A 27,356-nucleotide genomic window follows, 5' to 3' on the forward strand; every position below is an offset into this window, starting at 1 on the left:
GTGGGTCAAGTCCATTTTTGTTTTGTTTAGAGTAACAGTAGGATTAATTTAGAAAAACAACATGAGAAGTCTGTAATTCTGTGATGAATAAAATGACACTTGTGAGCAAGGGGTACAAAAGAAGGGGATAGATTGTGGAAGAATTACCATTACAGAGCTGGGTAATTTCCTTGGCAAAAGTAAGAAACTCTCCTTCCTTGGACAAGATTGTTCCACATTTGATACAAAAGTAAGGAGGTCTGTCATGAGTGGTCAACTCAAAGCAAACAGAATTTTCATTGTTGTGAGCTCAGAGGAGAGAGGGCAGCCAGGGACTAAATTGAGAGTGTATTCCTTTGTGTTCGTGAAGAGTTACCCATATAATTCCTTTAGTTTTTTTTTTTTTCTTTTTGCGGTATGCGGGCCTCTCACTGTTGTGGCCTCTCCCGTTGCGGAGCACAGGCTCCGGATGCGCAGGCCCAGCGGCCATGGCTCACGGGCCCAGCCGCTCCGCGGCATATGGGATCCTCCCAGACCGGGGCACGAACCCGTATCCCCTGCATCGGCAGGCGGACTCTCAACCACTGCGCCACCAGGGAGGCCCTCCTTTAGTTTTTATACTCATATTCTTTCTCTCCCTTGGTTGGATTTCAACAATATCTGACCACTTCCACTTCATTTTTTTTTTTCATACTGGTTATAGGGAGAAACAATTATGGAACCTGCAAATCAAACAGGTGGATTTGGGAAATGAGAAAGGAGTTCTGAAATGATGACTGCTTTCTGCTGCCATTGAGGTTTATCCAAGTTAACAGACACAAGATGACTCAACTGGATTCAGAGCTACAATAATTGCTGAGGAAGATAACTGTGGATACATGGGGTCATTTGGATATTATAAACAAAGGACATATGAATACTGTGAAACTACCAGCAGAAAGTCTCATAAAAACAATGACCCACAGTCAGGGGCAGATCCAAGTTTCGTGAGGCTTGACATTTATATAATTTTGGGGGGCCCTTTACACAAAATTAAGTACAAAAATGAATACTAAAGTGAAAAAAGTCACAATAAGTTACTGGAACTTTGGAGACTGAGATCCTTTTTTCTCTGGCAACTGCCAGAAATTCTCACCCAGAAGTGTTTGCTGATTGCAACCTCACCTTTGCTTTCCCCTCCAACACTGAAACCCACAACAACCCCTCGGGTGCACAGGGGTCCTTGCAAATGAGGCCTGGCCATTAAGCTTCACTGGTAGCAACCTCTGCCTACAAGAATTTTCCGCTGTAGCTTACTTTATCTTGTTTGAGAAACCTAGAATTACCGTGAAACATAAATAACAGAAACTTTCCTTCTGATGCATGCCATTTCATTGTAAGAACTAAAACCTCACACACCTATCCCCTATCTGGACCTCGGCCGCGCAACTTGTATCAGTCCTAGGTTTTACGGGTACCGGGATGGTGTCCAACTGGGCCTCGGGCTACTCACCACACTGCACGCCCACAGCGGGAGCCTGCGGCGAACGCACTCCGCTTGCGGCTAGGGGCTGGGGGCGGGCAGCGCGCCGGAGGGCGAGCCCGGGCCGCGCCTCCAGCTGATTGGCCGGGCCCGGCCCCTGGGGGCGGGCTCTCCCCCCCAACTCGCCAGGCCCGGGGTGGCTATATTGGCACCGTTCCTGCTAGGTCGGGTCGCTTCCTCGCTCTGGGCTGGAGGCAAGGAGAGGGCTTCTGAGGGCTGTGCGGGCGCAGGAAACGGAGCGAGGCTGCCGACTGCGAGCCGGAGGCTGCGGGGCTGCAGTGCGATGAAGCAGTGGCTCAGCGAGCGGAGGCTGGCGGTGTGGCGCGACGGGCCGGCCCGGGGCCGGGGCTGCTGCTCCGGAGGCTGCTGAGGCGCCGCGGCTGCCGGCGCGGAGAGCGGCGGGCGAGAGGGAGGAGAGGCAGCGGAGCGCGGGGAAGCCGGCGGGGCGGCGGGCGTCTCTGGTTGGCCTCCCCGGTCGGGATCCCCCCGGTGGAACCATGCGGGTGGCCAAGTGGCTGACGGGGCTGCTCTACCAGCTCTCGCTCTTCATCACCAGGTCTTGGGAAGTTCACTTCCACCCCAGGCAGGGTAAGGTCACCGCGGGGCGCCTTCAGCAGCGAGGTGGGGCGCGTGCCCGAGTGGGACGGGCGGACGGACGCGGGGGGAGCGGCTCTGCCCGCTGGGGGACCCTGGCCCTGCCGGGGCTCTCGGGACCCCGGGATCAGTCAGCCCCAAGCATCCCCGGAGGTTGCGGCTGCGCGGTGTTTCGAGGAATCGCGCGCGTGGCACACGTCTCCCTCCGGGGACCACGCGGCGGGGACGCGTGGGGCAGGGTGGCGCGGGCGCCCGCGGGGCACGAGTTGGCGGCGGCAGGGAGGCGAAGAGGGGCGCGGGAAGGAGGTGCTGCTGAGGGCCCTGAGTGTCAGGGTCCCTGCTTGGGGAGGGTGGAGCGAATCGGGGGTGTGGGAAAGCAGGCAGGCACACTCACAGAGCGCACGTGTGTGTGTGTGCGCGCGCGCTCGCCAGCGTGTGTTCTTTCGTCGCGCCCCGCCGGGGGTATGGGGACCTGGGGCCTCGGCCCTCTGGCTGGGACGTTTGGTTGAAGAAATTCGGCGCTGGGGAGGTGGAAACGGGTAGGGACTCAACGGCCGTATCGCTGTGGTTGCAGAAGCCTTGGTGAGGACACTGGCCTCCTACGAAGTGGTGACCCCCGCGCGGGTCAATGAGTTCGGCGAAGTGTTCCCAAAGAGCCACCACTTCAGCCGGAGGAAGCGCAGCGCCGAGGCGCTGGAGCCCACGCCGTTCAGGACCCACTACCGAATCCGCGCCTACGGGCAGGTCTTCCAGCTGAACCTGAGCGCCGACGCGGCCTTCCTGGCTGCCGGCTACACCGAAGTGCACTTGGGAGCCCCTGCGCTCCGGGCGGAGGAGCGCCGCACGGCGCCCCCAGACCTGCGCCACTGCTTCTACCGCGGCCAGGTCAATGCTCAGGAGGATCACACAGCCGTCTTCAGCCTTTGTGGAGGCTTGGTAAGCGCCCTCGGGTCCCTTGGCATTTTCTTGGGTTCCATCCTTGCTCGTTCAGGGAGCTGGGCATTGGCTTTTCCCGAATGGGCGGTTGGTTGACCCAAGAGCTCAGAGTGGGCCACCAGAGGGATTAACACCTAGATGAACCCAAGCCAGAGGCCACTCCTTCCTGGCAGTGGGGAGAAGGGTTTGGAGGATCAGCAAGTCTCTCCCTGCTGGGCAAAATTGACCCTTCTGTGCAAAGCTGCGAGAAAGAGTGTCAGATGCTGAGCTAGTCAGGGAGGTGGGGAGTGGCTTTCTGCTACACAGGAAGTGTGATTTCCAGCACGACGACAGCCTCCTTCATTCAGACACACCCATTCTGGACCATCTATTAAGGCAGACTCCCTGAATTTACTTAAATTTATTCCTTGAATGAAGAATGATAGAATGAAAAGAGAATGAACAAATGAAAGGTTTGAAAAGAAAGAGTTTTTGTTTGTTTGTTTTGTTTTGTTTTGTTTTGTTGCTACTGTGGGGATGGCCATTAATCTGTGAAGTACAAGATGGGGAAAAGGTTGAATATGCCAGTTTAAAATGCACTGCACTTAAAAATGTAGAGCATCTACAAAGATCTGGTGCCAGCAAATGAGAAATGATCATTAGAGTGACAAGAGTAAAAGATGTGGATTTTGTAAAAACCTCATTGTGGAGAGAGGAAATGAAATAAAACATTGGGTTCTATGTGTTTTATTTGTTTCTCTCCCTCTAAAACAGAGGTTCTAAACTTTTTTTTTTTTTTTTTTTTTGCCATCAACTTTTCAGCATTCTAGGGGAAACCCAGGGCCTCTTCTCAGCATAATTTAAATGTGTAAAATAACATACATGTTATTTAATTGGCTTCCTTTTAACCTCTAACAGTAATCAAAATGTTACAAGTATTAGAATTTGTGGTGTCATAATACATCCTTCATTATTAATGCGTTAAATAATATCTATTGGGGAGGGGACTACTTACTTCTATACTTTTGTAGTGGTAATGAGAATAAACAATCCAGATAGTTTTGTATTACATTACATTAGAGTTGAAGTAGCTATTATATTATTGCCAACAAAGTCACAATGTCTGTGGTTTTACCTACAATCATAATTGAAGGAAATGTTATGTATCAGAGGTTAGGGAAAATAAAGATGTCTTTCTCATCCAAGTTCATGGAACCTCTGGTTGAGAACACTTACACTAAAACATATATGAACTCACTTTATCATTAACTCCTCTGATAAATACGTGTTCAAGAAGAAACAACTAATAATTTGGCTACAGGATTCTTTCCAAGTATTCTAGCTTTTGCTGGGCAAATTTTAGATGAGTTTCAGAACATCAACATTGTTTACTCTTTGATGAAGTAGAAAATTGATAACAGTTATCTCTAGGCCAAATGTAATACTTCCTTTCAGGGTAATTGATGTAAAATGTCTTCCTGGGTGTGAGTATTGGTCATTACTAAGTAGATTTGGAACATCTCTTTGTTCTTTTTTCTGCTATTATCTTGATATATATATATGTATGTATACATATATATATGCCTTGGACAGTTTTCTTTTCGGCTGTAGATAAGCGTAAAATGCAACATCAGAATGGCAGAAATACACTAATATTTACACAGCCATCTACACGTCAAAGGAAAGAAAAATATTCTCTTTTCTAGAACCTTTCAAAATGTTTAGTTTGTCTAGAAAATTCTAGATTTACTACCACAAATTTGTCATGGTCAGTATGTTTTGTGGTACGCGGGCCTCTCACTGTTGTGGCCTCTCCCACTGCGGAGCACAGGCTCTGGACGCGCAGGCTCAGCAGCCATGGCTCACGGGCCCATCCGCTCTGCGGCATGTGGGATCTTTCCGGACCGGGGCACGAACCTGTGTCCCCTGCATCGGCAGGCGGACTCTCAACCACTGCGCCAGCAGGGAAGCCCATGTTTTCTTGATTTAGTATTTAAGGCATGGAAAAAAATTCCAGATGGGAAGCATTATTAGGAGTGATGTTTCTGCTCATGTTGATTCATAATTTTTGTGTAGTTCAAATTATTATTCAATATCTCCTTTTTGAAATCAGAAAACAGTTGGAAACGTTTTTAAGTCATAACAGGAGTTCATCCTTTCCTGTCACTGTGTCAATTTGGATATAATTGTCTAGTTATCATGCATTATTAATTTGATTTATGTATGTACTTTGCTTTTGGTAGACTTACTGATATTATCAGAGTTTGATTTAACATCTAAAAACATATTTTCATACCTATGTAACTCAGCTTTATCTCCATTTCTCTGTATGTGTAGGGCTGTGTTGAGGACATCAGTCACAGCAGAGATAGAAAGTTTCCAGTAATAAAGCACATAACTAGAGGTACCAGGATCTAAAAATCTTTTAGAAGTATGATCAGGACCCATTATAAGTCTAAATCACTGATGAGATTAGTGACATTTCTTTGTCACTAATCTCCCTTGTGATATTAGCACTGTAACGGATATTAGCTGTATATTTATGATTGTTTTATTTCTACCTCGACTCTATCCTTAGCACTCTTTAGAATAATAGTTTCATCAAATGGTGGAACTTCTGGTAGGTTTTAGAGTCCATTTATTATTATATCAGATTCCTGTTTTTTAGTCTCAGATTAATCTTTAGATCCAGATAAAGTTGTGTTACCCACAACCTGGACCAGCTGAGTTTTTGCAGATCCTCCTTGATACAATGCCCAAGATGTCAGTTAATGCTCACTTCCAGCCCTGCTCCTGCTGCTTCCCAGCTCATCTTTGTGACTTTGCATATGTGCGCCTGTGATGATTCAGCTTTGATTTTTGTCAGTCCATTAAACACTAAAGTTGAGATTTACTGAAGGACTTTTAGAGCCAGTCCTATTGAAGTTCTCTTTTGCTAGTTGCTCTTTGCTTTTAGTTTTGCTTTTAATCATGAATGGATGTTGTACTTAATCAAATGCTTTTCCTGAATATATTGAATGAGTGTGTGACTTCCTCATTTTTTTTCTGCTAATGTTCATTGTCATGGCTGGATTCAAGCAAACGTTGACCATTGATGAAAACTGACCTCATACAGGGCAGTACAGTGTTCTGAGGCCTCTGTATTGCTTGGGAGGAAGGTGGGTAAATCATACTGTCCTCCAGTTCCTCTAGCCTTAGATGTCCTTTATGCATCAGTCTCCTTACATTTTTTTGGCCCCAGCCGCTGAATTCTGGGCCTGAGAACTTGTGGCTTTTCTTTGCTCAGTTGGGGCTCACTGACTCTTTTCTACCTGGACTCTCTCTGTTGCTGCGTGTCCCTCTGAGTTCTGGATGCAGCACCTATTTGGCTTCTTGTCTGGCTGCTGCATGTGCAGCCTTCAACACAGGGTCACTTAGCTCCTGCTGCAGTGCTCTCTCCATATAAGGTGGTTTGGTGATGCCATTGGTAATCTTCCAGACCCCTCTAAGGCTCTGAGACCCTTCATGGCATATGGAAGTCTAGGGGGACTTGATTCCTCCCTTCGCCAAACTCTGCCACACCTCTTATTTCAGTGAGTGCATGTGTGTGTGGGGGGGTGAGGGGAGGGGCTTGTAGAGGTCCCTCCCTTGAGTCCCACATCGCATGGGGACTTGGCAGTCTTGGCAGTCTCCAGGGCCTTAAACCCCCAGTGGAGAAGTCAGCGCACATACATCTTCCCAGCCGTATCCGTTGCCTCCATCGTTCTTTTCTTCCTGGAATCCACGGAGTTCCCCTTTCACATCTCATTCATTTGAGCTGTTCCCCTTCCATCTTCCCATTTGAGGTAGCATCTACCTTTCCTTTCTCTGGTGGCTACTGAGGAATGTGACTTTTAAAGGAAGGGAATACAAACCAAGTTACTACTTTCCAAATATCTCTGTACATACAACCATTTAAAAAAATGGACATCACAACATACTTATTGATTTCATTCAGTTGCTAGTGTTGCATTAACCTCAAACATATAAACTAACATTTTCTTTTAATTTCTACACAGCTACTTTTTCCCCCCACTTCTACAAGTCTTAGTATTTACATGTTTTTCTCTTTCACTAAACCACTGAACCATGACTTGTATTGTTTAGTTTTCTTAAGTGTTTTGGGCCCAAGAACTAGAGGGGCTATGAGTCTGCCAGAAATTTTCTTTGTTTCATGTGGGTATAACTTTTGCTTTTCTAATCTTTCCTTCTCTGTAACTTTTCTTTCTTCTAAGTGTAAGTATTTATCACATAATTCAAACATTTCTGATTATTTATTTTGACATTTCTAAAATCTATAGTAGATATGAAAATAGAGCCAAATCATAAAATTACCTATATGTAATATAATGGCTAATCAAAATCTGTTTTTAGTTCATTGATAAAGTCACAGAGTATATAGTTAACAGGCATTAATATCTCTAGATTCAACCCTAAACTTTATTTTCATGGCCATATTATCTATTTTCTCATGATGTTGATACACTCTTGCCAAACTAGAGGTCAGTATTCCATAAGTTGTAATATTTGGGGCATATCCTTGTCAGAATGGCATGTGTAAATTGTACAGAGGCTATTCCCAACAACCCCTGTCCGTCTACCAGCTCTCTTACATTACCTGGTGGGTTCCCTTCTTCCAAAGGCCCTCAGGGACTAACCCGACTGCTTAGACAATTAGCTTCACTGTTTCTTGGTGGGATTTGAATCAATGCAGTCTTTTTGGTTGAAAGAAACAGTTTCCAGATGTCATAAAACCAGACATTGCATCTGGCTTATACAGTATTCTCACGGAGTAGCTTGCAGTGGCTGTGTGTACTTTTTTGAAGTTTCTCATGTGAACCATTCTGAGGCATGTCAGGCACTAATGCCCTCTGATGATTGATTATTTAGGTGCTGTAGTACCTCCATGTTCAGACGGAAGATAAATGTATGGAAACTATCCGTTGTGTCTTTACCGGTTTTTGTCTTCTTGGAAAACTTTATTTTTTAAACTTCCTATTTGCTCAGAAGTCACATAGCCTCAGGTCATTACACATGCCATTCTGTATTCATATTTTTTTGTTGGAAAATTCATAAGGATCCCTTTTAGTTATTCCTATACTTAGTCAAATACTCAAGCAACAGTAGGGGGAATTTCTTATTCCTCTACCTTTAACATTCAAGTGTTAGCCTAGGTCCTCCACGAAGCAGATGTCAAGGTGGGATTAAATGTGCAAAGAGTTTAATATGGGAAGTGTCTGTGTTAGAAAAAAGGAGCGAGCAGTGGAGTCTGAAACAGGTGAAGAGAGGATGAAAATGTTGGGTAGAAGCATCCCAGGCTGCCGGGCAGTCTAAGCAAGGTTCAGCAAAGCCCCCCTCAAGCCAGATTTGCCTGGGACAATGGTGCCTTGCCTCCTAAGAATGAGTTTCCTCTTCATATCCTTGCCACACTCAGTTACTGGCTAGAGTGGTGCATGGGAGATATGGTTGGGGCACAAGCACGGATGGATCTCAAAACCTGGAGTGGGGGTCCTTGGTCAATTATGCTCAGCATTCTCAGGGCCACAACATAGTGACACCGGGCACACGTACACACACTCAATGAAAATAGTCTGTTAAATACTGTTAACAGAGGCATACAAGGAGTGCTGGGTGAACTTTGAGGAAGGAGGGAGTAAGAGTGTTTCGAGACCTGGGCTGGAGGAGGCTTCTTAGCTGGACTTTGAGGGATGAATAAACATTTGGGGATGTGAAAATTCAAGGGCTTCTTGTGGGTCTCTGCAGCTGAAGAGTAGGGTGGATTAGGAGGTGAGGGTGAAAGGTAAGGTTGAAGTCAGATTAAGTCCTGGAATGTACTGTGAAGGCATGAAGGCTTAGACTGTAGATGGTGGGTTAGTTTGGTGTGTTGGGAGGGGTCTGCCCTTATGCACCATTGTGCAAGGAGCAGGGGAGACAGCGAGGCACTGAGAAGACCACCACTGCAGTAAGGAAGACCCCTGTAAAGGTGGGGAATGGGAGCCGCAGGAAGTAAAGTGGTTGCAGTGGTGAGAAGAGTTGGGTCCCTGTGGAAGGTGCACTGTGAGACCAGTGGTTCTCAAATGGGGCAGTTTTGTCCCCCCGGGGAATATTTGGCAGAGTCTGGGGACACTCGGTTGTGAGAGCTGTGCAGGGGGCAAGGGAAGCTACTGGCATCGGGTGGGTAGAGGCCAGGGATGTTGTTAAACATCCAACAATGCCCAGAATAGCCTCCTACAATGAAAAATTATCAAAATGTCAGTAGTGCTGAAGTTAAGCCACCTTGTAGGAGACCCATTAGAATTTTGGACCAGAAGAGTAGACAACCAAAATGGTTCTAATGACTCTGACTTAAATGACTGAGTGATCCTGTAGCCATTAATCAGGAAAGTTAATAACAGGAGAGGTGGCAAGAAAGAGATACCTATTCTAGAAACATTTGTTTGATTCTATCATAGGTTTACTTTAATCTTCATAATGGTTTGAATTTATATTTACTCTTCTTTTTGTCTAGAATGTCCTTTGCCTTAAACTCCTACTCATCTTTCCAGATCCATCCTGAGCCTTCCTTTCTTTCTCCATCTTCTCTAGAAAGAGCTGACCAGGTTGTGTACATATATCTTTGTTAAGTAATATTGCTTTATAACATTTTGACAATATATCATGAACATCTTTCCATTATATACCTACAGAGTAGTTCTTTATCATTTCTTACTGTTTTAAATTTCTAATTGTTATAATGACTTTGGGCTTCATGTCTTTGCAGATAGTTTAGTAAGAGGATGGCAGAGGCTGTCCTGAGAACCACTACCTGGACCCCACAGGTCAAAGAAATGTGGCCATTTCTTTGACAGTTCTCTCCACTTTTAGTGAGTTCATGTGACTTCAAACATACCTCAGTGCCTACAAAAAAGAGAAATGTTACAGAATTTACTCCTTGGTGATGTTGCTGGGACACTATTTATGTAGCTGAGTCATTTGGCTGCATGAATCTCGGGTAGATGAGTCCAGAGTCTGTCTTATTTTCTTCATCCTCATGGGTAGGGACATGGTAAGAGAGCAGTGTCTTTTTAGGTGAGTATCAGCAGTGTTTCCTCTCACATTTATACTGGAGTTCTGGAATTGCCCTGTGGAATGGGGAATAACGAATGCTACTAGAGGAGAGAAGACTCTCTTTTCAAAAACTTTGCAATGAATCTTCTGCTTTAGGCTTCTGTGGCCAATTACATATTCTTCATATCATTGATTCATTCATTCAATGTGTGCTTATGTATAACACGCTGTTTCCTAGGTATGATCAGTGGTGTTATAATGAGGAACTGTCAGGGGAAAATATCTTTTGCATTGAACAGAGTACCCTAAAATAAAGATGAATCTCAGAGTTAATCTTCATGACCTTTTATTACATAACACACTCTGCTTAGGGTAAAAAAGGGTAGATGTAACATTTGTGTTTTTAGTGGAGACTTTTCCATCCTATATCAAACTATACTCACTTTCAAAACAGTTACTGACATCATTTTAACACACATTGTCTTTCTAAGGAAGTTAGGTAGATAGAATTATTTGTTTTGTTTTATAAGTCATGGAACTGAGGTTTGAGATATGAAGTGGCTTGCCCAAGATTCCATGAGTGCAGACCCAGGACTTATACTCAGGCTTTCTTATTACAAATCGCATCAAACTGATTCTAACATGACATATGATTAAAGATTGAGAAACTAAATATTTTTGTCTTCATGGTAGTAATTACCAGTGATTCAGTCCTTAAATGAAAATCCAATTTTATTAATAATTGAGAGCAATCTGTTACTAAAATAAATTCTCAGTATTAGCTCTAATTAATTGCCTTGTTTAATAGTACCTTTATTTTGAACTAGTTCTATAGCTACCAGTGCTTATGTGATAACTGTAAATGATTTGGGAAAAGAGTCCAAATGGTTTACATTTTGTGCTTGTTGTTTTTACCCTTTAATAAAATCTGAGAGTACATTATTGTTTGTGGCTATAATACATGTGTTTGCCAAGTATTTAGGGAAAAATATATGAATGAATGTCAAAATACTGAAATAACATTTTGGAAAAACTATTGTATAAAAATTCTCTAAACATAAAAATTTTGACCTATGAGAGTAAATTGGAACCAGTTGCATAATCACTTGCTGCCTTGGCAAATAGAAGATCATTGCTTCAAGTAATTGGCAACCCCTTGCCGAAGTGAAAACTAGTTATGCTACTTTTAATAGTCATCAAAAGAAAGGCTTTGGAATTTGATTGGCATTTCTCATGAATCAAATTGCAGTGCCCCTCCGCAGAAAGGCAGGTTGCTAAAAATATGGCATGATCTAAATATAATTCTATGAACCACCTGTTTTATTAAGTCCTCCAATGCCTTATGAGGTTCCTTTCCAAGTTGAAAAAAAAAATTAAGTGCTTCCTTAGGAGACTTTAGGCAAAGCTCTAATATTTTTATTTTTTGAAGAGAAAGTCCTCAGCAGTGGGGTGGCTTATAGAAATATTGCTGGAAACAAAATGCTCTTAAGTCCTTCATTGATAAATACAGGCAAACCCCTTTGAGGACAAATTATTTTTTCTTGAAATTACTCTTTTAAGCATGAGGTTTTGTTGAATAAAAGACCTCTGAGTTATAAAGGCAGTATTATTAGCAGGCTAGAGTGTTCTAGCATGATTAAAGGAAGTGCTGATGGACTCGATACAACTATATTCATCTTTCACATGAGAGTGCAGGTTGGACCCATGTGTGGGTTTATTGGAACATTATCATAGAAGTACCCCATAGTCAGATTTTGATCCAAAAGGTATATAAAAAAAGTTTTCAAGGTATAGACATTTACAGTATTGTTTGGGAACAGTGTGACATTATTCAAAATAGCTTTGGGATGAGTAACAAGCTGCCTCATTCCTATTTGTATCTTTTACCAGGATGCTATCACATTTCTTCTGCTCAGCATGCTTTTTAAAAAAGGTAGAAAGTGATTTTTTCCCATGGGTCCATTTACTCATGTTTCAAAAGTAGTCTTTGTTACCTCTAAGTATAGTTAATTATTTTTTCTGGGAAAGCAAAGAAAGCTGGAGTTTTGGTATGTATTGAAAATAAGTGATTTGTAGTTATATTTGGAAAATAAGCACTTGTAGAATGAATGAAATATGCTAGAGTATAGTATACTAGAAAAGTATCTAAGAAATAGATGAATTCTTTATAAATTTTTCTATTTTACAGACTAGAATTTCAGTATATCTGATGGAATTTCCTTAATTTTTAGGCCTTTTAAAAATGTGTAATCCTAATATACTAGCACATTATGTAACCAAGAGCACCTACACATTTTACTTTTTAGCATTAAAAGAAAACAAAATCATGTAACTATATCTCAGACACGTCCCTAAACTATTGTAACTTAAGAATATTAGAGGGAAAAATAATGGATTACTAAAGGGTATATGGGGGGAAAATCAGGTACTTTACCATGTTACAAAAATGTTTATTTTGGGCTTCCCTGGTGGCACAGTGGTTAAGAATCTGCCTGCCAATGCAGAGGACGTGGGCTTGAGCCCTGGTCCGGGAAGATCCCACATTCCATGGAGCAACTAAGCCCATGAGCCACAACTACTGAAGCCCGTGAGCCACAACTATTGAAGCCTGTGTGCCTAGAGCCCGGGCTCCACAACAAGAGAAACCACCACAATGAGAAGCCCACGCACCGCAATGAAGAGTAGCCCCTGCTCGCTGCAACTAGAGAAAGCCTGCGTGAAGCAACAAAGACCCAACGCAGCCAAAAATAAAATAAATAGATAAATTTATGTAGAAAAATGTTTATTTCTACAGATATGTGTTGAGTGCCTGCTACGTCTCAGGCAATGTTTTAGGTTTGGGAACTGTAAAAATAGTAAAGACTTTGGTACCTTTAAGGAAAGGTCGATGTGGTAATAATTATGAATATAAAGAAGAATTTATGACTCTAATTGCCCTAATCATTTAAACAGCTTGCAGTGACTATTCAGTTAAAATAGTGATTTACATATGCTCTTTACAATGGAATTTAAAGCAACAATTTCAAAGTTATTATCCCTAAATAATTTAAAGATAATTAAGAAATGAAAATGAAGCCTCATTCACTAAAACTGCTTATCATAGCATCCATAACTTAGTTATTCATTTCTGAATTGGTTTTTCACAGAAATATGCTTTTCTAAGTGGAAACTTGCCAAGTTTTACATGTAGGTAAATGTACATTTGTGTATTCAGAGGCATGATGAGTGCTTTCCAGTGTCAAACATAATGAGTGCAGCCTGCCCCTACCTGTTGAGCTTCTGCTGCGTATCCCCTTGTTGGCAAAGTTTCAGCCTCACTGTTCTCTGTCACTTGAACCTGCCAAGCTTTTCTCCATCACTGGGCCTTTCAGTCTCCGCTCTTCTGTTTGCAGTATTCTCCCAGAGTTTTCCGTGGCTACCCCCTCATTATTGTAGCCTCAGCCTAGAGTGCCTCCCCCCACCCTCTGGGATTCTCTGTCTCCTTGCCTTATTTTCTTTATTGTACTTGTTACCACCAGGCATATTACATTTTTTATTATCTGTCTTTTCCCATATAAGTATGACTTCTTGGAAGGCAGGGATTTCTAGATTCCTAGAACTCTGCCTGCTCATTAAATATTTGTCAGCTGTCTTGTAGGGTTTATCAGAATTGGTGTATGATCAGTACCACAGTGCATTGGGTTAAGGCACGAACTGTGGAGCCAGCCTAACTGGGTTCACATCTTGGTCCTGTCACTTACTAGGTGTAAGACTTGGACAAGGTACTTAACCTCACTGTTCCTCATTCATCTCACCTGTAAAGTGGGGATAATAATAATTTACCTCAGTTATTATTAGGTGGAAATAAATTATAAGTGTATATGAATGATGTCTGCTGTATAGATCCGAGTTAGCTATTGAAATTATGATAAATGCCTACCCTCGATGATTTAGCTTCACCAAACTAGAGAAAGAGATTTATCGGTCAGAGCTGACCATTTGAGGGATTCTTTCCACTCTCTTGGCTACTAGTGGGTGCAAGTTCTTTCTGTTTCATCCCTTGCTGTCTTAGCAGCTGCACAAAGATATTATTTAATCTTCTGAAGTTATCTCTTTGACTCTCCTTCCTCCTCCCATTTCTCTTCAAACCTGTTGATAATTCACCAACGGAGCCCTTCTCAGAATGTTTTCAAGTGCCTAAGATAAATTACAAAATAAACCAATTTTATTGAAATACAGTTATCAGGATATTAAAAATAGTTATGTAAAATTTTACCTATTACCACATTAAATAAGATCTAATGGCAGATGTAATAACACAGTCGTTGAGCATAAACAATATTTTGATATCTCAAACATCTTCATATGATGAAAATATCTGCTCTCCACTGGCAACATCACTGGGATTTGTTGCCCACGTTCACAGTTGAAGAAAATTCTAACTTTCAGTTATAGGTTCATGGTAATAAAAATGCAATTTTTTTCTCACCTGCTTATGGACTCTTTTTATTATAACATCCCTACATTCAAGAGTTCATATTCTAGCTCCACCTTGCGTGTCCAGCTTTGTCCTACTTCTGCTCAATATAAGCTGAGTTTACAAAAAGTAGGAAATAATCTCTTTCTTGGTTTAACAGATATTTATTGTGTACCATGCTGGCTGTGTGTCAGGTATTGTATAAGGCAATGTAAATTCAGGGTTAGGTCTCTTCCTGTATGAAGCCTGTCTAATGAGGGAGAACAGTTATAAATAGCAAACGAATATATAAATACAACATCGTAAGTGCTCTGAAGAAATCAAACAGTAGTAAACTCTAAAAAAGTAATATATTTTCATGGGCTTCCCTGGTGGTGCAGTGGTTGAGAGTCAGCCTGCCGATGCAGGGGACACGGGTTCATGCCCCGGTCCGGGAAGATCCCACATGCCGCGGAGCGGCTGGGCCCGTGAGCCATGGCTGCTGGGCCTGCGCATCCAGAGCTTGTGCTCCGCAACGGGAGAGGCCACAACAGTGAGAGGCCCGCGTACTTCCAAAAAATAAATGAATGAATAAAAAAGTAATATATTTTCAGGATTAGGGGTAGGGATGTGGTTACCTAGTTAGCTGGTAGGAAAGACTTTCTGGGTAGCTGCTATTTGAAGCTGAGACTTGAACATGAGATGGAGTCCACCAGGCAGGGGGCTGTGGCAAGAATATGAGGTGAAGGGTGGGAATTGGGAACAGTGTATATGAAGTACCTGAAGTGAAAATGATGCTATACCTAGTCCTTCCTAGGAATCCATCTGCTTTCTCCCACCTCTACCTGTACTGTTTCTCATGAATCCTAGCATTTCTTTAATAGCAACCAGGCAAATAGAAATATTTAGTTTTTTCCCCTTTATTGCACAATGGTAGTATACTATACATCCTGTTTCACAGTTTTATATTTTGGTATAATAATTATATTGGAGGTCTTTCCATATCACTACATAAAATGTTTATTCTTTTTTGTCTATAACAATAAGATATTCCATTATATGGTTATACCATAGTTTATGTAAATATACTTTAACAGTGGACTTTTGAATTGGTTCCAATATTTTGCTGTTAAAAACAGTGCTGTAGTTAGTAACCTTAATTATGTTAGCTCAACATGTGTAGAAATGTACAGTATCTGTAGGATAAATTTTCAAAAGGGGAATTGCTGTGTTAAAGAACAAACACATTTGTCATTGCAATAGATATTGCTAAATGCTTTGCATTGTGATTGCACTAATTTACATTTTCAACAGCTGTGTATCAGAGTGCCCGTTTTTCCACAGACACATTTGAAGTATGTTATAAAACTTTTAGAATTTTGCCAGTCTCATAGGTGAAAATGGTTTCTCAGTTTAGTATTAATTTCTGTTCTTCCTGAGTGAAGTTTAACATTTTTTAATGGGTTTTGAGTCATGGTTAGAATGACCTTCCCTATTCCAAAGTTAAAGGGGCATTCTCTCATGTTACCTTCTAGTGCTGTTACAGTTTTATTTCAAAAGTCTACATCACTGACCCTTTGGAATTTATTCTGTGTGGGATGTATCCAAAATATTTTGTCCAGATGTTTGCCCACATGTCACAATCTATTTATTAAATATACTCTTTCCTCATTGATTTGAGATGCAGTCTATATACTAATAATACTAAGTCCTATGGTTTAGGATTTATTGCTTGCCTTTCTTTTCAGTTAATTGGTCCGTTGGTCTCCTCATATGCCAGCATTGGAGTATTTAACTAATGTGGCTTTATAATATTTTAATATCTTGTAGTCCTAGTCCCACCTCACTGTTTTCTTATAATTATCTTGGTTATTTCTTTTTTCTGTATCTACTTTGGAAGCAGTTTACATGTTAAAAAATCTGTTGATATTTTTTTGAGATCTTGTTATATTGACGAACATGGCAAGTGGTTTCTAAGTTCTCTTCCTTTGTTCTCTAGTAGGCCTTTGACATTTTACAGGAATCTGACAAATTTGTTTTATTCCTGGGCATTTAACCATTTTTTTGTAAATTGGATTGCTCCATCCATAGTATCTTCTCCCTGTTTTTTATACACATGAATATTACTGAAGCCTGTGTATTTTCTCACTGAATTCACTTAGTTTTTTTTTTTTTTTTTTTCCCTGCGGTACGTGAGCCTCTCACTGTTGTGGCCTCTCCTGTTGCGGAGCACAGGCTCCAGATACGCAGGCTCAGTAGCCATGGCTCACGGGCCCAGCAGCTCCACGGCACATGGGATCTTCCCGGACCGGGGCATGAACCCGTGTCCCCTGCATCGGCAGGCGGACTCTCAACCACTGCACCACCAGGGAAGCCCTCACTTAGTTTTTATAGTAGTTTTTCAGTTAGTTCTTATTTGTTTTGCCTATGAAGATGAAAGTTTTAGCTCTTCCTTTCCAATTTTATGTTTCTAATCTTTTATCTAATTCTGTTGTCTAGGACAGGTGATACTGGGCATCCTTATATTCCTGATCTAAGTGGGAATGCCTTGCATATATCTTTGTTATACATGATACTGTCTTTGGGCTGTGATAGAGTTTATCTTGTTAAGGGAGCATCTACCTATTTATATTTTATTGATGTTTTTGACATCAAGAATGGTGATTTTTTTCAAAAGGCATGTGACTTTTTTTCCATTTGTATAAGTGGTTATGATGAATTAAGATTTCCAATATTGAGCCATAGTTACATTCTTATGATAAACTCCATCCCGTCATGTATTTTTCACACATTACTGACTTTTGTTTGTCAATACAATTCCGGACTTTTAGCTTGATATTCATATGTGAGCTTGTCCTGTATTTGTTTTGTTTTTCTGGGTTGTTGTTTTGTTTCGTGCTGTCTTTACCAGGCTTTGCTATATGTTTGCACTAGCTTCATAAAAATAACTTGGATTTTTTTCATTTTTGGGAACAGTTCAAATAACAGTGGAATTATCTGCTCTTTCAAGGTTTGGTGGAATTCCTCTATGAAATCATCAAGGCCAGGAGTTTGTGTGATGTGACTCTGACATCTTTTTCTATTGTTTGGTAGAAAAGGGGTCTGTTTGGATTTTTAACATTTCTGGAGTCATTTTGGTAAATAATATTTTCCCAGAAAATTATCTCTATCATAAGTTCTCCCTCTCACTGTCTGTTTTTCTGCTTTCCTCAGGCATTCGCATCTTGTAATCTTTCTCTTCCAACTGCTATACCATCACTGTCACCATAATTCAGGTTTTGTTACCTCTCTTCTGGGCTATAGCCTCTATCTTATAACTGCTAGTATTCTACCATATGGTGTCACTAGATTAAATTCCATGTCTTACAGTCTTATTCATCCCTTTAATATATGTTATCCAATATCCGCTATGTGGTAGACATGACAGGCATGCAGAGAAGAATACAGGCAAAACTCTACTCTCATGGACTTATATTTTAGTGGATGGTATCAGACAAGAAACAAATATAAATAATAATCTATCAGGTAGTGATAAGCATTATGGAGAAAAATGAAACTGGATAGTGGGGATAGACGTAGGAGGCTGGGTAACATTTTTAAATAGGGTCATGAATGTTGACTAGGGACCTGAAACAAGTGATAGTGGGAGTGAGCAGGGAAAAGTGCTTGAGGCAGGTTTAGAAAGTGCAAAGGTCCTGAGGTGAGAGAATATTTGTCATGTTTGAGGAATAGCAAAGACATCAGGAATGGAGCTGTAGAATGAGCCAAGGTAGAATCAGAGAAGGTGAGGTCAGAGCTGTTGGTCATCTGTGTGCTTGGAGGGACTGGGTGGTGTAAAGGGGTGGGCAGATCACGCAGGACATTTTGGACCATGGTAAGGAATTTGAATCTTACCAAATGACGTGAGAAATCACGTTACTTTTTTGGTTTTGTTTTTTTGATTTGAGAGCAACATGATCTAGACTTAAAAATTACTGTGACTCCTCTGTAGAGACAATAGAGGGCTATTGATTTAGTTCAGAAAGGAGAGAAAGTTAGGTTAGATCATGGGTGTAGTGATAAAATTTGGGAGAAGTGGTTGGATTTCAGTTATACCTTGAAGGTTGAGCCATTTACATTTGCAGATGAATTGACTGTGGGATTTGAGAGAGACCCATCCTTGGTTTCTCTCTAAGGATTTTTGTCCTAAGCTACCTGAATAATACTGTTGCCATTTACTGAAAGAGGGAGAATTGAAGAAATAGCAGGTTTGGACTGAAAAGAAAGAGTTTGTCTTTGGACATGTTGAGGTTGAGAATGCTACTAGGAAGTGTCAAAAAGCAAGTTGGATATTGGATTCTGGAATTCAGGAGACAGGTCTTTGAGAAAACTCTTCAATGGCTCCCCATTGCTTACAAATTCTAAATTGCTAGTGTCACATTCAAGATCTTTTATCTGACCCCAGCCTTCCTTTTAAGTCTTGTCTCACTCTATTACCTTACATAGACCAAAGCCAAAGAAAGAGGCTTTCTTACTTCTAGAATGTGCTAAGCTTTTGGCCATTTTAATGCCTTTGCCTATGCTATTCTTTATACCTGGAATACCTGTCATTTCTCCTTGGTTTATTGGAATATTATCCAGTCTCCATGACTTTATACATAAGAGGGAGAAGTGAGCCAGGAAAGAAACATTATGTTTAATTGATGGCATTTAGTGAATGAACTCCTGGCTGTCTTGTTTCTGTGCTCTCATTTTAACCTGTGGCACAGCGTGCTTTCTCTGCTTAGTGATAGAAGAAAATTAATTTTTATTTTCTTTATTTCCAGATGGGAACATTTAAAGCACATGATGGTGAATATTTCTTAGAACCTATAATGAAGGCAGATGGGAGTGAACATGAAGATGATCATAACAAGCCACATCTTATATACAGACAGAAATTAAAGAGGAACTATTTTCTACAGTCTCACAAGCCTTGTGAAGTTTCAGGTAAACTATGAAGTAAAACTCTTTACAGTAAAAATATACTATTTAAATCCTTTTCAGGTTAGAATTTACATATTTTCCTTAAATATTGATATATATGATATTTTAAATAAATTTTCTTGACCTGTAAGGATCCATTAGAAATTATCTATAGGCAATTTTGTTGTAGACTAAATTTGAATCCAAAAATGTGTTCAGTAGAGTTGACCCATGAACAGCATGTTGGATAGGGGCACTGACACCCTCACAATTGAAAATACATGTATAACTTTACAGTCAGCCCTCCTTATATTCAGTTCTCCATCCATGGATTCAAACAACCATGATCATGTAGTACTGTAGTAAAAATTTAGTGAAAAAAACTCACATAAGTGGATCCGTGCAATTCTAACCCATGTTGTTCAAGGGTCCACTGTATACGAGATTTGTAGCAAAGAATCAGAAAACTTTTATTTCAGTCTTTTAGTCACAGTAGTATGATTTTTCTCAGCCGAATTTTACATGATTAAAAAAAACCTGAACCTAAGTAACAATAACATGTTGCTCGATTTTGCATGCTTTTAAATTTGCATGAAGGAAGCATTGCAGATCGTTTTCTGGGACTTTTTTGCTTAACATTGTTTCTGAGGTTCATCCACGTGGGCACATGTAGCAGCTGTTCATTTTCATTGCTGAGTATATCACAGTTCACATATCCATTTTCCTGTGGATGAGCTTTTGGGTTATTTGCAGTTTTTTGCTATTATAAACAATGCTGCTGTGAAATCTTTTGTCCTTATCTCCTGTGTTTGAGTTTTTCCAAAGTATACACATAGATACTAGAGAATTCCACATTGTTTTGCAAAGTGGTTTTTATCAGTTTATATTTTCAGCAATATATGAGAGAGATGTGTTTTTTTTCATTATTTCCTATAAAATTCAGACTAATGATTTATCATAGATTACAGTCTAGGAATTGCCAGTTTCTATAACGTGTAAGTCTGTTGCTAGTAGAATACTTGTACATTGCATAGAAGTTGTATTAAGAGTTGTGTCCATATATGTACATGAATCTTCACTGTATCATTTTGTCACCCTGTCACTCTATGAAGAATGGAGAAAAGCACCTGCAGTTATCATCAAAGTACAAAATCTAGACAAAAGAGTGGGATTAGAAAGGATTTATTTGAGATTGTAGGTGTCCATAAACTATAGTTCCAAACACTGCAATGCCATCTGTTTTGGGATATAATGATATGTAGGCCTTTGAAGGTTTTCCCTGGGAATGCACTTCTTAACCTTTGCTATTATAAGAGTGCCATTTTGGAGTGGTTCTCACTGTGTCTAAGGCCGTGTTTTAAGTCTATTGACACAATAGATGCCTTTCTTATGCTTTTAATATGAGCATAAGGGTTTCATTTTTGTGGCTTCAAAGAAAACACAAATGGGTACAGCTCCACAATAGAATTCTACAGAAGGCAGCTTATGCTTGTTCTGATCTACCATTCAGGAGCAGCTTGTTTAATGAATTGTTTAGCTTCTTAAGAAGAAAGCCACCAAGTAGACACTCTGAATGCATAAATGTTTCACATAATGATATGCAAGGTTTTGCATTCACAATCAGTGTTCATTATCAGAAAGAGAATGGTTCAAGAAAAGCCAGGCCCTTTTGTTTAAAAAACCAAAAAACTTATACTAAGTTAGATTTATTATAAAGCTACAAATAACAAGCAAGTAGAAAGCTATGGGATTTACTTTTAATCATGATATTATTTCCCACAACATTTATCTACTAAAATGTTAAAAGTAGTATCATTCTTTTCAGTTCTTAAATTACCTACATTTTTAGGTATAGTTAACATGCATATTTTTAATCACTAAAAAAGGCAATCAATTAGTGGCCTAAATACTTACCTGTTAATCATCATCTTGTTAGTAAAAATGGAGAGTTATAAATGTAATTAGTAAAATGTTATCAAAGGCTTTTTTCTTCTTCCCCAGTTCACACATTGTTGTTCAGAAATACTTGCAGAATCTTACATATTCTAAAGGTAAACCTTCATTCAGGAGAATTCTTCAAATAGGTAGGCCTAAAGATTTAGGGCTTGAACCAAAAGGATTAATTGGAAAAGGAAAGGTCATCTTCCCCCCATATTTCTATTGATTTTAATTCATTACAACCCTAAAATGTTGTAATTCATAGTGACTTCAGCCTTGATGAATTAGATTAAGTTGTTTTTAACATCAGATTTCACCATGTGCCTTGAGGCCATACGAATTATATTTGGTAGCCAAACCTAAGCCTTTGTGGATGCCAGGTTCCCAGGTAGACATCAGACTTAGTCTAAGTAAAATCCAGTGGAAATAGCAAAACAAGCCCATAAAACCCATGAAATGAACAAACAACCACATAGTAACAAGATTAAAACCCAAGGGAGAGGGAAGCCCTGAAAAGCCTGACAGGAATGAAAATAAACCTCTGGATTCTGTTAAGTGTGGTTCTGTTGTTGTTTATCCTCCAAGGCGGATCAGAGCTGGTCTGTGTTCTTCAGGGGATCCGGTGAGCCTTGCTCCCTTTCTCCCATTGCAAATTTATTCATTGAGTCCTTAATATATATAAAGGAGGGAACTGGGTAAGACTTGAGTGTTTCTCTTCATTTAGGTCCTCCAAGCCCAATGGGTACAAAAGAGCACAAAAACAGAAAAATTGCAAAACTGAGCAGAGGCTGCCCTACCTGTGTTAGGAGCAGATCAAGCGGCTGAGCAACAAAAATTGCCCTGGGTTTCACCAAGGAGGTGACATTTAAACCATTTAATTTTCACTGTGAAGGATTTATCGGCATTTTCTAAGAAAAAAAAAAAAGGAGGATGGGCTTATATTAAAACATCTTCGGGATTTGTTTTAGTTAAGTATGCTAAGAAGATAGACATAAAGATAACTGCCTTTGAGAGAAGAGTTTATTACTTAAGTCCCCAAGAGATGGGGACATGCCCCCCTGGGTCTCATGGAGAAGCACCCAGCTTGGTCAGGAGGTGAAGGAGGGAGGGAAAAGCACGGGCAAAGGCTTTGTTTCTGCAGTGATGGGAAGTTTTTACACAGGGTGTCTCCTGTTGGGCAGGAAGTGAAACACTGATCACAATTTGTGGTTTGTGGTCGGAAGGTTTGTAATACGGTTTCAGTGTGCTTGTTGAAAGCTGGACTGTGGTGGACATATAAACATCTTTCGCTGTTAGTTTGGTCCTGTGATTAATACCAACTCATCAGTTACAAAAACTACAGCAGTTGGTTAGGACAGACCTCCAGATAAGGGGGAATAATATTTGTGTCTTCAGCGTCCTGATGTGTGTGAAGAAGAGTGTAGGAGGTAAGGGAAGATGAGGCCGTGAAAGCACACAGGCTGACCGAAAGGGCTCCAAGGGTCTTGTAGGCTATTCCGTAAGCCCTGGGGAAATGAAGAACTTTCAAAACAGAGACATCCTATCTTATAACGTATTACTCAGCTGGCAGATTATTTTTAAAGCTAACTTTGGATTTGAATAAGAAAAGACTGAAGGCAGAAAGACCGAATCCAAGAAAGCAGCTATCTTGTCAACAAAAGACGTATCAAACAAGTAAAGTGCACATAAAGAATAAATTAAAGATGATTTCCTTAAAGCATTTCCTTCAATTTTGATGATATGATAAAGATTTTTTTTTGTGAGTGATCAATTTGGATATTTCTGTGAATGTCTGAGAATTGTCTTCTTAATAAAATTATATTTATAGATTATTTTCCTTTCCTTTAAAGATAATTAATCAGCATGTGTTTGGGGAAACCCAGAGGTATCTTTAGTGTCAGCAGAAGCCACGGTTCACTTAGTAAGCTGGGAGTCAGGGAACAGAGTTCTACTTCTGGCTCTCTAACTGACTTTGAGACCTTAACCTCTCTGGGTCTTAACCTAGAGTAGGTAGTGAATGGCTGATGAATTTAATGTTTCCTATTTAAGTCAAGTTTAGGAGTTTCTATCTTAGATACCTCACAGATACAGGAACGCAGTTACCAGAAATGAGTGAAGTGAGGTGTCATTAGGACGTTGAGGTGTCCTTAGGGCAGTGGAATAGACATGCTTCTTGCAAAAGGTGCATTGGAAGTGTGGGACCATTATAACCAGATCCTTTGTATCTTACAGAGAAGCTGAAGATCTAAGATTTTTTTTAAGTGGGGGAAAAAGATAGAAACATGAGAGCTGAATTTGGCCCGTTGGCTGCCAGTTTGCAATCTTTTAATGATTTCTAAGGTTCCTGACATTTATAACATTTTATAAATTTGTGGGTAGAGAAGGAGGTACCATTAATGTAGGAAGAGAGGATTGTAAATATGGCCACGACAATGGCCAATATTTTGAACTAATAACTTGTTAATGGTATTTTTAAGAGTCAGCTCAAGCTTCTAAATATTTATAGAAATGACTATAGAGATGTCACTCATTTGCCCACCCTTTATTAAAACTACACTCTCAGGGCTTCCCTGGTGGCACAGTGGTTGAGAGTCTGCCTGCCGATGCAGGGGACACGGGTTCGTGCCCCGGTCTGGGAAGATCCCACATGCCGTGGAGCCGCTGGGCCCGCAAGCCATGGCTGCTGAGCCTGCGTGTCCGGAGCCTGTGCTCCGCAACGGGAGAGGCCACAACAGTGAGAGGCCCGCATACTGCAAAAACAAAAAACAAAAAACAAAAAACAAACAAAAAAAAACTACTCTCTCAAAGATCTCTTATGAGCTTCTACTTGCCAAAAGCAGTCATCTCTCTCAGGCTTACTGTTACGTCATTTGGGGAGATTATTTCTCACTCTTGATCAACTTTGGCTTCTCTGACACACTTTGTGTCCATCTTTGCTGCTTTTCTTTCTTACCTTTCTTCCCATTTCAGTTCCTGGTTGTTGCTACTTTACCATCTTCTAAGGTAAGCATTTTTTAAAAGTACTCTTCTTGGCCACCAGTTTACACCATTTCTTATATAGTCTGTGATTTTTTGTACTTCTCTAATTTTAACTACTAACTTAAATGTTAGAGAACTTAAAAATGTTTATATTCAGCTTGGTTTGAGATGACATCTCAGGTTTACAACTGCATGATGCTGATGTTTTCTTGTATGTCCCAGCGACATCTTAGACTCAATACATCTAAATCCGAAGCCATTCTCTCTTCTATCTCGCTCTTCGCCTGAACCCCCAAAAGAAGCCTTTATTCTTTTGGTGTCCAAATTTATGTCTAAATCAAGCAAATGCTATAGTGGAAACTTAACAAGTATTGCTTTTTAAAGCCTTATTCAATTAACTAGAAAAGACTGATTTATATTTGAATAACAAATTATTTGCCTCACCCACTCAGGTTTTCCTGTTTTGCTTTATTTGTTCATCAGTATTCTAAAGTGCATGAAAATAGTGTATTATTTCCCTAAGTGGCTATTCTTCAGTCTTATTGTACTAGTAATGTTCTTAAGTTAAATTTCATCCCAAACCAAGGAAATATCTTAAACTGTGAAATTTGACCTATTAAGATTTTGAGACTGTGAATGCTATGGAATAGAAGATACATATATATGGTTCTATGCTTTTCAAAGCACTCGTCATAGTCATATGTCACTTATCCTTAGAGTAATTCTGAGCTATAATCATCCTCAACTTATGCATGTTTTCTGTGAGGGGAAGACCTTGTGGTGCTCTGACAATTGTTTGTTCCACACGTACAGGGTTATTTTATTAGCTGACCTGTTTTACCAGTTGTGTGCTCTGCTTTACCATAATTGTGAAATGTGCATGTGTTTAAGAATGCATTCCAAAGAGAAGAATTAGTCTGCTATACTTGATGCTTATTTTGTGTTGCATTATTAGGCCTGTGGCAATTTCCAGAGCTTTGAGTCCTATTTTATTTGTGAAGTCTTGTATTATCTAGTTTTACTTATAGTGAAGTTAATGATTCCCACATTGGGTGAATTGTGTGAAATGGGCAAATGAGGAAGGGAAACAATATGCTAAGAACCAGAAGGTATGTTTATCCAGTCTGTCAGGTGTATTTTGAAATGTATATATCACTATAGGTAACTGAAATCCTCTATATTTTAACTGTGGTAACAATAGTTCTTCCAGGAAGGACTACCCGAAAACTACATACTCTTTAGAATTAAACAGTTTTTAAAAATCTTCCTTTCTCTGTATTGGGATTACATATTTCTCTGTATTGGGATTACATATTTGCAAATATTTTCTCCCATTCTGAGGGTTGTCTTTTCATCTTGTTTATGGTTTCCTTTGCCATGCAAAAGCTTTTAAGTTTCATTAGGTCCCATTTGTTTATTTTTGTTTTTATTTCCATTTCTCTAGGAGGTGTGTAAAAAGGATCTTTCTGTGATTTATGTCATAGAGTGTTCTGCCTATATTTTCCTCTAAGAGTTTGATAGTGTCTGGCCATACATTTAGGTCTTTAATCCATTTTGAGTTTATTTTTATGTATGGTGCTAGGGAGTGTTCTAATTTCATTCTTTTACATGAAGCTGTCCAGTTTTCACAGCACCACTTATTGAAGAGGCTGTCTTTTCTCCATTGTATATTCCTGCCTCCTTTGCCATAGATGAGTTGACCATATGTGCATTGGTTTATCTCTGGGCTTTCTATCCTGTATGATTGATCTATATTTCTGTTTTTGTGCCAATACCATACTGTCTAGATTACTGTAGTTTTGTAGTATACTCTGAAGTCAGGGAGCCTGATTCCTCCAGCTCCGTTTTTCTTTCCCAAGATTGCTTTGGCTATTTGGGGTCGCTTGTGTTTCCATACAAATTGTGGAATTTTTTGTTCTAGTTCTGTGAAAAATGCCAGTGGTAGTTTGATAGGGATTGCATTGAATCTGTAGATTGCTTTGGGGTAGTATAGCCATTTTCACAATGTTGTTTCTTCCAATCCAAGAACATGGTATATCTCTCCATTTGTATCATCTTTAATTTCTTTCATCAGTGTCTTATAGTTTTCTGCATATAGGTCTTTTGTCTCCTTAGGTAGGTTTATTCCTAGGTATTTTATTCTTTTTGTTGCGGTGGTAAATGGGAGTGTTTCCTTAATTTCTCTTTCAGATATTGCATCATTGGTGTATAGGAATGCAAGAGATTTCTGTGCATTAATTTTGTATCCTGCTACTTTACCAAATTCATTGATTAACTCTAGTAGTTTTCTGGTAGCATCTTTAGGATTCTCTATGTATAGTATCATGTCATCTGCAAACAGTGACAGCTTTACTTCCTCTTTTTCGATTTGGATTCCTTTTATTTCTTTTTCTTCTCTGACTGCTATAGCTAAAACTTCGAAACTATGTTGAATAATAGTTGTGAGAGTGGGCAGCCTTGTCCTGTTCCTGATCTTAGTGGAAATGGTTTCAGTTTTTCACCATTGAGGACAATGTTGGCTGTGGCTTTGTCATATATGGCCTTTCTTATGTTGAGGTAACTTCCCTCTATGTCTACTTTCTGGAGGGTTTTTATCATAAATGGTGTTGAATTTTGTCGAAAGCTTTTTCTCCATCTATTGAGATGATCATATGGTTTTTATTCTTCAGTTTGTTATTATGGTGTATCACAATGATTGATTTGTGTATATTGAAGAATCCTTGCATTCCTGGAATAAACCCCACTTGATCATGGTATGTGATCCTTTTAATGTGCTGTTGGATTCTGTTTGCTAGTATTTTGTTGAGGATTTTTGCATCTATGTTCATCAGTGATATTGGCCTGTAGTTTTCTTTCTTTGTGACATCTTTGTCTGGTTTTGGTATCAGGGTGGCCTTGTAGAACGAGGTTGGGATTGTGCCTCCCTCTGCTATATTTTGGAAGAGTTTGAGAAAGATAGGTGTTAGCCTTTCTGTAAATGTTTCA

The 27,356-nt window shown here is 40.1% G+C and overlaps 1 protein-coding gene across 1 annotated transcript in view; it reads left to right on the forward strand.

The window, feature by feature from the left end:
* Positions 1-1,697: 1,697 nt before the first annotated feature.
* Positions 1,698-27,356, forward strand: part of ADAMTS20 (ADAM metallopeptidase with thrombospondin type 1 motif 20) — a 190,306-nt gene continuing 164,647 nt past the window's right edge. Inside the window, exons 1-3 of the mRNA XM_060111904.1 lie at positions 1,698-2,089; positions 2,670-3,031; positions 19,316-19,478. Of these exons, the coding sequence (XP_059967887.1) occupies positions 1,999-2,089; positions 2,670-3,031; positions 19,316-19,478 (616 nt within the window). The 5' untranslated portion in view covers positions 1,698-1,998. The remainder of the gene's footprint in view (positions 2,090-2,669; positions 3,032-19,315; positions 19,479-27,356) is intronic.

Source organism: Mesoplodon densirostris, chromosome 11, assembly GCF_025265405.1.
Source record: "Mesoplodon densirostris isolate mMesDen1 chromosome 11, mMesDen1 primary haplotype, whole genome shotgun sequence".
Lineage (NCBI taxonomy): Eukaryota > Metazoa > Chordata > Mammalia > Artiodactyla > Ziphiidae > Mesoplodon > Mesoplodon densirostris.